General features: G+C 46.3%; 1 protein-coding gene across 1 annotated transcript in view; it reads right to left on the reverse strand.

The window, feature by feature from the left end:
• LOC142193878 (uncharacterized) overlaps nucleotides 1-8,187 on the reverse strand; it is an 87,777-nt gene extending 79,590 nt beyond the window's left edge. Inside the window, exons 1-2 of the mRNA XM_075262927.1 lie at nucleotides 8,070-8,187; nucleotides 1,644-2,423 (exon numbers count right to left, since the gene is read on the reverse strand). Coding sequence (XP_075119028.1) covers nucleotides 1,644-2,423; nucleotides 8,070-8,145 — 856 coding nt within the window. The 5' untranslated portion in view covers nucleotides 8,146-8,187. The remainder of the gene's footprint in view (nucleotides 1-1,643; nucleotides 2,424-8,069) is intronic.
• Between the last annotated feature and the right edge of the window lie 3,637 nt (nucleotides 8,188-11,824).

Here is an 11,824-nt window from a genome sequence, read left to right on the forward strand (position 1 = left end):
ATCTGGCAAAACTGATAGCATATTCAGAATCAGCACCCCAAAAATACCCCAAATTCATTAAAATATTTTGGACACCAGTAAATTTTTTTTTTTTTGTTGACCTGTGTAATAGAGGATGTATGTGTTAGGTCATTGAGTGAGCGGAGAACACGGGTTGGGCGGTAGACAGAGATGAGGGAGGAAATGTATGGAGGTGCGGCATTATGGAGAGCCTTGTGGGTGAGAGTAATAACTTTATATTTTATTCTATAATGAACAGGCAGCCAATGTAGCGACTGGCACAGACCGGAGGCATCGCTGTATCGTCTAGCCTGATAGATGAGCCTGGCCGCTGCATTCAGAATAGATTGTAGAGGGGAGAGTTTAGTGAGGGGAAGACCGATTAGTAAGGAGTTACAGTAGTCAAGGCAAGAATGAATCAGAGAGACAATAAGTGTCTTTAGTGTATCTCTGGTAAGGAAAGGGCGTATTCTGGAGATGTTTTTGAGGTGGATGTGACATGAACGTGCGAGTGATTCAACATGAGGGGTGAAGGAAAGGTCTGCGTCAAACTTGACCCCGAGGCAGCGGGCCTACTGCCTAGGAGTTATAGTAAGGCCTGAGACTACAATGGATATATCAGGGACAGATCTATTAGATGGTGGAAACAGAAGTAGTTCAGTCTTGGAGAGATTTAGTTTCAGATAAATTAGTAAAATGACAAAATAATAAAAATTTTAAGTGGAAAAAAAAGCTGTAGCTCTGTGAAAATATCAATTTCAGTGTGACACTGAAAATTTTACTTTAGCCCGCATAACCAAAAATTTAACATATTTCCTGCGATCGAAGCCGCGGGTATTCTACTAGTATTTAATATTTTAGCAATTTTTTGGGGGGTGATTTCTGTCTTTTGACATAGTAGTTTGTTCTGTTGTCTGAAAATGACCTTAAGTGCTTTGTTTTGCTTTTTGTTGCATATTTTTCTCATGATGATCGTACGGGCTCTGCTTCTGAGCCCGTTCAACCACCATCACGTACGTGGAGATGAAGCAAGTACCCACATTCACCCGTGCACATGTACATAAGAATGCATGAAGGAGTTAAAGGGATTCTACCACTAAACTAACATTTTTTTCTAATGACCATGTCGGAATAGCCTTAAGAAAGGCTATTCGTATCCTACCTTTAAGATAATCCTAAAATAAGATAATCCTTTAATAGTCCCACAATGGGGAAATTTCAGTTAGAAATTTCTTTAGATGTGGTGCCCGAGAGCTGTTTCCAGTGCCGCCTCCTTCTTGCGCAGCAACTCCGCCTCTTCTGTCTTCTGATGCGGTCCAACTTCAGACGCCTGAGCAGTAGGCTCCTGCGGAGAGCTCATTTGCATACCGGTTAAAACCGGTATTTCTGCGGAACGGCGCGGCGGAGACCACATCTAAAGGTAGGAGACGAATAGCCTTTCTTAAGGCTATTCCGACGTGGTCATTAGAAAAAAATGTTAGTTTAGTGGTAGAATCCCTTTAAAGAAAAATAAATAATTTAACCTAAAAAAAACAAACAAAAAACCTGTGAATATAAGTTCTTTCTTACAACGTAGATGGGTCAATGACTCCAGGTTAAAAATCCACTTACAATTTGCTTCTCCCCTGTGTGAGTTCTTTGATGCCTAACAAGGCTTAATTTCAGAGTAAAACATTTCCCACAGTCTGGACATGAATATGGCTTCTCTCCTGTGTGAGTTCTATGATGCTTAACAAGGTCTGATTTCTGAGCAAAACATTTTCCACATTCTAGGCATGAAAATGGCTTCTCTCCTGTGTGAGTTCTTTGATGCTTAACAAGGTCTGATTTCTTAACAAAACATTTCCTACATTCTAGGCATGAAAATGGCTTCTCTCCTGTGTGAGTTCTTTGATGATTAACAAGGTCTGGTTTCTGAGCAAAACATTTCCCACATTCTAGGCATGAAAATGGCTTCTCTCCTGTGTGAATTCTTTGATGCTTAACAAGGTCTGATTTCTGAATAAAACAATATCCACATTCTGGGCATGAAAATGGCTTCTCCCCTGTGCGAGTTCTTTGATGCCTAACAAGGCTTAATTTTCGAGTAAAACATTTCCCACAGTCTGGACATGAAAATGGCTTCTCTCCTGTGTGAGTTCTTTGATGCTTAACAAGGTCTGGTTTCCGAGCAAAACATTTCCCACATTCTGGGCATGAAAATGGCTTCTCTCCTGTGTGAGTTCTTTGATGTATAACACCACTTCTGCAGCTTTTATTTTGCTTAACAGACTGTGAATTAGGAGAAAGATCATTCTTCAGAATGGCTGAGGTAACATCTGGGGTAATGACATGTTCTTCATATGAATCTTGTGTGATACCATGATCCTCTGCTTTATAATCTGTAGATATCAGATGTCCCTCTGAGCTCCTGGTACAGTCATCTGACAAGAAGAAAACTGATGGTATTATTATTGAATAACATAACCTTATAAGTATATTCCCCACTGAGCTGCCGCTGCCTGAGACGCTTCAGACCGTGTGAAGAAGTGAAGTCAGTGACACAGGCAGCAAACGATGGCAGCGCGGCCTACTTCATTAGTATTCACTGTGCTGAGACGGAGGTCAGTGATAGTGACTAGTAATGAAGCGGGGCAGGAGACGCCACCACTGCTCTAGGTCACTGTAGAGGTGAACACAATCCCTGGCTGCTTAAATATGGCCACTTATGTGGAATAATACTGTAGGATGCCATAAATCTTATTGTATTACACCCCATACACACAATAGAATCCAAACCACATCTGCTGGATTTCTCAGCCTGAACTCACCGCGGATCTGCTGTCCCATACAGTATGTAAGATAAAAACAAACCTTGCACATAAGAGGGAAAAGCTAAATATAGTTTTAAGACCCCCAGATGAAGGCAGGCGTGCCGAAACGTGTGCGTCGGTGTGAGCCGGCGTTTCCTCTTATATCTGTTTACGTGGTTTATATCATGGGTAAGCTCTACTTCCATTTATAAATATTATAGACCTGCTGATTAACTTCTGCTGCCGCTGATTAAGTCTCTTACAATCTACTTTGTGGCCATTTTTTCTTGTCTAAAAGTACTCAATGCTTACATGTTGTGATATTCTACTTTTACCTTCAATGCATTTTTGCTTTATTGCACTTTGCACTATATATGTTACATGATAAATTTGGCCTCCTTTTGGTAGCACTTGTATAATCTGGCCTTATGTTTTTGCCTACCTTGTTGATTCATGTGGTATATATATAGTCTGTATACCACTTACGTTTAACTACATCTAATAACTACCCTGGTCAATATTGGATTCTTTGCTGTGCTCTTTTCTGTACATTTACCTGTGTGTCACTCGCATAATATATTTTGTATAACTTTTTAATGTGATACTATTAAAGTTTGTATATTCCTATTACTAGAGATGCGCGAACACCAAAATGTTCGAGGTTCGAAATCCGATTCGAACAGTCACTTACTGTTCGACTGTTCGAACGGGTTTCCAACCCCATTATAGTCTATGGGGAACATATACTCGTTAAGGGGGAATCCCAAATCCGTCTCAGGAGGGTCACCAAGTCCACTATGACACCCCAGGAAATGATGCCAACACCCTGGAATGACACCGTGACAGCAGGGGAAGCATGTCTGGGGGCATATAAATCACTTTATTACATGGAAATCCCTGTCAGCTGGCGATTGTCGCAAGCTAACTTTTTCCCATAGGAATGGATTGGCCAGCGCTGATTGGCCGAATTCTGTTCTCTGTTCAATCAGCGCTGGCTCTGCTGGAGGAGGCGGAGTCTAAGATCGCTCCACACCAGTCTCCATTCTGGTCCGACCTTAGACTCCGCCTCCTCCAGCAGAGCCAGCGCTGATTGGCCGAATCCCGTACTCTGGCCAATCAGCGCTGGCCAATGCATTCTATTGGCGTGATGAAGCAGTGCTGAATGTGTGTGCTTAGCTCAACTACGCCGGTGGAGTAGTTGAGCTAAGCACGCACATTCAGCTCTGCTTCAATCAGCGCTGGCCAATGCATTCTATTAGCGTGATGAAGCAGAGTGTGCACAAGGGTTCAAGCGCACACTCGGCTCTGATGTAGCAGAGCCGAGTGTGCACAAGGGTTCAAGCGCACCCTCGGCTCTGATGTAGCAGAGCCGAGGGTGCACAAGGGTTCAAGCGCACCCTCGGCTCTGATGTAGCAGAGCCGAGGGTGCACAAGGGTTCAAGCGCAAACCTCGGCTCTGATGTAGCAGAGCCGAGCGTGCACTTGAACCCTTGTGCACCCTCGGCTCTGCTACATCAGAGCCAAGGGTGCGCTTGAACCCTTGTGCACACTCTGCTTCATCACGCTAATAGAATGCATTGGCCAGCGCTGATTGAAGCAGAGCTGAATGTGTGTGCTTAGCTCAACTACTCCACCGGCGTAGTTGAGCTAAGCACACACATTCAGCACTGCTTCATCACACCAATAGAATGCATTGGCCAGTGCTGATTGGCCAGAGTACGGAATTCGGCCAATCAGCGCTGGCTCTGCTGGAGGAGGCGGAGTCTAAGGTCAGACCAGAATGGAGACTGGTGTGGAGCGATCTTAGACTCCGCCTCCTCCAGCAGAGCCAGCGCTGATTGGCCGAATTCCGTACTCTGGCCAATCAGCGCTGGCCATTGCATTCCTATGGGAAAAAGTTTATCTCACAAAAAACACAATTACACACCCGATAGAGCCCCAAAAAGTTATTTTTAATAACATTCCCCCCTAAATAAAAGGTTATCCCTAGCTATCCCTGCCTGTACAGCTATCCCTGTCTCTTAGTCACAAAGTTCACATTCTCATATGACCCGGATTTGAAATCCACTATTCGTCTAAAATGGAGGTCACCTGATTTCTGCAGCCAATGGCTTTTTCCGATTTTTTTTTCAATGCCCCCGTTGTCGTAGTTCCTGTCCCACCTCCCCTGCGCTGTTATTGGTGCAAAAAAGGCGCCAGGGAAGGTGGGAGGGGAATCGAGTTTTGGCACACTTTACCACGCGGTGTTCGATTCGAACATGGCGAACAGCGTGATATCCGATCGAACATGTGTTCGATAGAACACTGTTCGCTCATCTCTACCTATTACGAGTTTTGGTCTTTTTCTGACCTCACCATTCTGAGTGTCTGTATACCTACTTTTGTGTTTTTTCTCCATACAGTATGTAGTAGGGTCTGTGGAGTCACAAGGAAGCAGGGACTCCTAGCGTCATAGATCACTAAGATACGGGGAGTCCTGGTGTGTGGACAGAGTTCAGGCTGGGAAATGTGACTGATGTACAGACCAGATTTTCTAGTCCGGATTCCATAGTGTGATTGGGGTCTAAGGTGAGGTTTACACAGTGACATTTGTAGAAGCTGCTTCAGGAATTCAGAAGAATTTTTCCGCTTTACCAAATCAGCCCCCGAATCTCCATCAGATTCCTTACTGGCCAGGCCGGATTTTCCACCTCCCATTTATTTCCATAGAGCTCGGAGGTGGAATCTGCCTGAAGATCGAGCAGGAGGATTATTTTTCCGCTACCTGAAATAATCTGCTATATAATTCTGGTAAATTCTTTCCCTTCACGAGGACTGACAGCCGGTGAGGAAGAAATTTGCCTTTCACATCAATGTCCAGTCCATATTCCTGCTGTCCGTTCTATTCTATACTACATTTATTACCCCCTATAGCGGTATCACATTTATATTCATGTGACCTCCCTTATATCCGCAAATATTATAGAGCAAATCAATTGGCATGGTGGCTGGAGTTGACTTCTCCCATACGGTCTGGATTGCCCCTTCGCTTCCTGTCGCCACGGACCTCCTCCCCACCCTTGCCTGCCCTCTGGATCCCTTCTTCCAAGACCGCCAAATCGCTTCAATCCAACCCTTTAATGAAAGGCCCAATGTCACTCTGGTCGGTCCTAAGCAAAGACCTCGCGCCGGCTCCTTCTCCACTGATGCCCCTCCTGGCTCTCCCAGATCTCCTAGGGCTAGATGGCACTCCTTATCGAGAGATGTGGTCTAAATTCGGCTCCACAACTCTTCTGGACATCTCGACTGCGGAAGGTCTTCTACCACTGCCTGATATTCTCGCTTTGTTTCCAAACCTCTCTCTTTCCTTCCTCTATGTCCAACACATGAAAACCTGCTTAAGCCTCCTTCCTCAGAAATTTACACTCAGGACTGAGCTCACGGAGTTTGAGAAATTGATGGTTTCCAAGACCTCCCTTCTCAGGAAGACCTCTCGTCTATTACAACGATACATTGACCCCATTTGCTATAACAAACCGCACTTTATCGACTCATGGGAACAAGAACTAGGCATTGTTTTCCCGGAACATGTGGTCGATTCTATTTTACAGCACTCTCACGGTCCGTCCAGATGTATACGCTTACAGGAAAGCCACTATAAGCTCCTAACGAGATGGTACCGCACTCCCTCCTGGCTAAATCGCAAAGGTCTTGCCCCCACGAACCAGTGCTGGAGATGTCTTCAGGCAGAAGGCACTTACTTACATATTTGGTGGGAATGCCCCCTCATCCAACAGTACTGGACCGACGTCAGAGACACAATAAGATCCATTGGATACCCTCAGTTTGAGTTCACGCCGGCTATGATCTTCTTCTCCGCTTCGTCACCTGAGTATCACCCCTCCAAACACATCCTTATTTCTCACCTCTTGGCTGCTGCAAAGGCGCTCATACCCCTTTCACTGGCTACAAACCGTCCCCCCGACTGCTCAGAATTGGATTCATAAAGTAAATCTCATTGCACGATTTGAGGAACTCCTTAGTTGGGCCAATAGGTCACATGACAGGTTCTATAAAGTGTGGTCACCTTGGTTAGACCGTGCCGCTTGACCTGCCGCCTTCCTCCCCCCCCCCCCCCCCCTTCTCCCCTGTGGCTCAGCAATTACCGGTCTTATGATCCTAGGTACCTACCTGGTGAGTTTCCCCCATTCCCACTTGACTCTACTCATCTCATATTCCCCTTCTCTATCTCTTCCACCACCCCCCTCCTTTTTAACCCTCTCTTCTCTTCCTGCTTCCCCCCCCCCCACCTTACTCGCGATGGCTTACTCTCTCTCATCCTCCCCCCACTCCCACCCCCCCTCCTTTAGTACACAATTCCTAAAGATGGGGTCCTGTGGGGTCCGCGTCCCCCCCTATTCTTGTTTGTCTTCTCTCCATTGACATGTAATCTACATGCCTCACTCTCATATTCTCTTCTTGTCTCTATTTTTTGTTCTTCAACACCCATCATCGCACTTCCCTTTTCTCTACGTACCTACGTTGTGTAGGTATTGACGCATTTCTTCATATAGTTATTTTTGTTCATCAACTATACCCTCATTCTGTTTATAGTACTATGTTGTTCCATACTCAATTTATTGTACTTTTCTATGTTTGCCATTTATCGTTCAAAACTTAATAAAACTTGTTGAATTTAAAAAAAAAAAAACCCAAAACATTTATATTCATGTATACAACAAATAGTCTAAACCAGGGGTGCCCAATACGTCGATCGCGATCTACTGGTCGATCGCAATGGACGTATTGGTTGATCGCAGGATGCAGCCAGGGATCCCCGGTGTCTGCTTGTTCACAGTGCAGGCTAAGAGTTGACTCTCAGCCTGCGCTGTAAACAAGCACTCCGGACACTTGCAGGCCGCTCTTAGGGATGGAGGGGGCCGGGGTGCTGCTTGTTCACAGCACAGGCTGAGAGTCATCTACAGACACTGGCAGGCGGTGTCCAGAGATAACGCTCAGCCTACGTTGTGAACAAGCAGACAGCGGGGATCCCTGGGCGGCCACAGAACGCCGCTGTCTCCTGCTCTCACGATCCGTCCGGCCCCGCCCACATGCCCTGCCCACAGACACGCCCCACCCACAGGCCTACCCCACCCCCAAGAAGTGAGTAGTAGATCTTTCGACTTGGGCATGTTATAAAGTAGCTGACATGCTGACAAAGTGTGAGCACCTCTGGTCTAAACAATGTCTGAATAGAATCAGTGACCCTTCGTGCTTTATATAGTGGTGACTCCTCACCTGGGCGGTTCCCTGTAGGAATGTCCTCCTCACACTCCTCATCACCACTCACATAGGGCTCTTCCTGTATTCTCATAGATATAGCATTAATGTCGCTCACATCTTTATCCTGATGGAAAATCTGCGAAACAAATAATGTAAAAGTCACCGGACAAATGGGGAAGTCACAGAGAATGTTCTAGATCGGACCTGGGCAAAGCCCGGCCCTAGGTCCATATCCGGCCCTCTGACTGATTCAGACTGGCCCGCACAGCTTGACCAGGGAGGCGTGTCTAGGGGGCGTGTCTTAGTGCCGGCAGAAGATGGAGACATGTGGTGTGTGTCATAAGGTACTGAGAGATGTAAGGTGAGATGCAGGGTGGAGAGTGTGTGTGTGTGTCTATATGTGTCTGTCTGTATGTGTGTGTCTATATGTGTGTGTGTCTAAGTAACCTAGGGGCAGAGATGTAAGGGGAATGTTAAACTAGGGCAGAGATGGCAGATGGAGGGGGGGGGACATGAAATGGGGCAAATAAAGGGGGATATGAAACTGAGGGAGAAATGGAGGGGGGACATTAAACTGGGGACAACTGGAGGGGGCATTAAACCATAGAGGAAGCTGTAGGGGGACCTGTCTGCCTCTAGTTGCCCTCAGTTTAATGTCACCCTCCAGCTACCCCTACGGTTTAATGTCTGCTTCCAGCTTCCCAATTTTAATGTCCCCCTCTAGTTGTCCCCAGTTTCATGTCCGGATCCAGTTGTCCCAGCTTCATGTCCCCTCTAGTTTCCACCAATTTAAACTGGGGCACCAGGAGAGGGACTTAATACTGTGGGGCAGTTGGAAGGGAACATTATAATGATTATAATGTGGGGGCATATAATGTACGGGTGACTGTAGGAGGATTATATTTTGTGGGGGCACATGGAAAGATGATTGGGAATGGGCGGAGTCAACGTAGAAGCGGGTGGAGCTAAATTTGCCGTGGCGCAGCCCTATAGCATAGTTTCAATTTCTTATGCGGCCCCATGGGAAAATTAATTGCCCACCCCTGATCTAGATCATTAATCCGCATGAAGATGAAAGATGTCCTGACAGTAGCTGCAGGTTTGTGAGAAGCCGGATAAACATATTAGATGGCGGCTCAATGACACCGCCCATGTATATAACCATATAATACTGCTGGATACAACAAGACTGACCACAAGGATGTCACAGCCTGTCTACACATCATAGGGAATATCTCCATCTACCTGATCATCATCCTGTGGAAGAAGAGGACTGGGACATCTCTCCGGTGTTGTCCTCTTACTGGATCTACCTGTAGGAAACACAGACAGGGACTGAATTCATTCTGTACATACAAATAATGGAAGTCCATGTGTATATAGTCATGTCTATTACCTGCTGATGTGAGGGGCTGCTGGTCCTCCATCATCACCTCCTTGTACAGATCCTTGTGTCCTTCTAAATACTCCCACTCCTCCATGGAGAAATAGACAGCGACATCCTGACACCTTATAGGAACCTGACAACACAATGATACAGTCATCACCCCGACCCCTCCAGTTACTGTATAATGTCCCAGCATTCCCAGCAGTGTCACCTCTCCAGTCAGCAGCTCCAGCATCTTGTGGGTGAGTTCTAGGATCTTCTGTCCATTGATCTCCTCCTGTATCAGGGGGTGAGGTGGAGGCCCCGGGAATGGGCTCAGGGTTCCTCTCCATCCATCAAATACAAGGGTCTGACAGCGCCCACTAGAGGGCTTCTTCACTACTGTGTAATCCTGGTTATGAGGAGACACATTAATAAATCTCACTACATACATGTCCAGAGTCCATCACCTCTCCAGTCATATCATCTATTATTACTATAGATAAGTATGATGTCATGATGACATCATCAGAATCTCTCACCTCTCCAGTAAGCTGGTAGATGATCTCTAGGGTGAGATTTAATAGACTTTCCGCCATCTTGTTCCTGTCTCTTTCTATCCTTGATGGATCAATCAGGAATATTCTCTTATATAGAAGATACTGAGAGGATTCTATATTGTAGGAACCTGAATGGAGAGAAGATGAGACAATGTAATCACTACACAGAATCCCATGGAATAAATAGAAGAGTTGAGTCCCATTATTATCACCACCTCCTACTTCTGACGTCGGCAGCGTGTAGCTCAGGAAGGGAGTGACTTGTTGTGGGCCGGCTTGGTGGGTATATAAGGTGTGTGATAGGCTGAACAGAATCTCATTGGGAGTATTTGACCAGCCTCAAGTGGACTGGCTGAGGGGTGTTCAGTGCTGTCTGGGGTGTTGCAAGACAAATTGGATCTGGAAGAACCAAAACCTGATGCCGAACAGCCCAGGAGGCTCCAGCAGCTCTAGTAGAATGAGCCGTGCTACCCACTAAGGAGGGGAAGAAACCCTCAAGAAGGTGAGGAAGAGTCCAAAGATACGGAGCTGACACTTGTAAAGATGACACTGACTTTCCCTGCAGCTTCAGTCACAACAAGTGATGGTTCGTCCATCGATCTCTTGGAACAGCCACAACTGTCACAGATAGATCTCCCACATTTCTGTCTGGACTACAATCTACTGGCCATAGAGGTGAAGACACTCGGCCCCTGATATTACCAGCACACTGGAACTAACTGTACAGTCCTCCCTGACCCTGACAGAAGAGGAAGTATTACAGCCTAGTACGCAACGTGCAACAACAAGTGACTAATGCAGAGGAGAAAGTGGCCAACGGGAATCTGTAGGTTTGTGACTCACTGAAATGAGCAGAATCTTACATGATGGTATAGAGGACGTAGAGAATGGGCCCCGCTGTAGGGACATGAGAGGAATGAGTGTCCCGGAGAATGTTCCATCCAGAGATCTAACACCGATACAGGGGCTTGTAAAAGTATTCACACCCCTTCACCATTATAGTGTGGGGGCCTTGAGGAGGAAATTATTATTATTTATATAGCACCATTAATTCCATGGTGCTGTACATTATTATATTAATTCCATGGTGCTTTACATTTGGGGGTTACATACAATACACAGAATATACAGGTAGATATAATACTAACAATGACCGACTGGCACAGTGGGGTAGAGGGCCCTGCCCGTGAGGGCTTACAATCTATGAGGGAAGGGGGTAGAGACAGAAGGAGAGGGGGGAGACTGTACAGATGGCAGTGCGGTGATAGCGGGCAGCACGGTGGCTCAGTGGTTAGCACTGCAGCCTTGCAGCACTGAAGTCCTAGGTTCAAATCCTGCCAAGGGCAACATCTGCAAGGAGTTGTTCTCCCCGTGTTTGTGTGGGTTTCCTCCAGGTACTCCGGTTTCCTCCCACACACGCAAGGCATACTAATAGGGAATGTAGATTGTGAGCCCTATATGGCACAGTGATTGACAATATTTGTAAAGCGCTGCGGAATATGATGGCGCTATATAAGTAAGCATAATGAATGAATAGTGTTATTGGAGGTTATAGGCCTTTCTGAATGGTAAAGGCTAAATACTAGACACCGTAAGGACCTTCTGACGTCACAAGGTCACATGACCGGATAGGCGTGTCTTTAATTGTAAGCAGGACCTTCCACTGTATCCTGTGTAGTGCAGCAACATGGAGAGCTGCTGTGAGGTGCAGGGTGTAGTGAGGGGGAAGATACAGTAGGTGGCCTGCAGGGAGAAGTATAGAGGGGGAGAAATGTGGGGTACAGGGTGTAGTGTGGGGGAGAGATGGTGGGGTGCAGGGTGTAGTGTGGGGGAGAGATGGTGGG

This window comes from Leptodactylus fuscus, chromosome 1, assembly GCF_031893055.1.
Source record: "Leptodactylus fuscus isolate aLepFus1 chromosome 1, aLepFus1.hap2, whole genome shotgun sequence".
NCBI classification, from domain to species: domain Eukaryota; kingdom Metazoa; phylum Chordata; class Amphibia; order Anura; family Leptodactylidae; genus Leptodactylus; species Leptodactylus fuscus.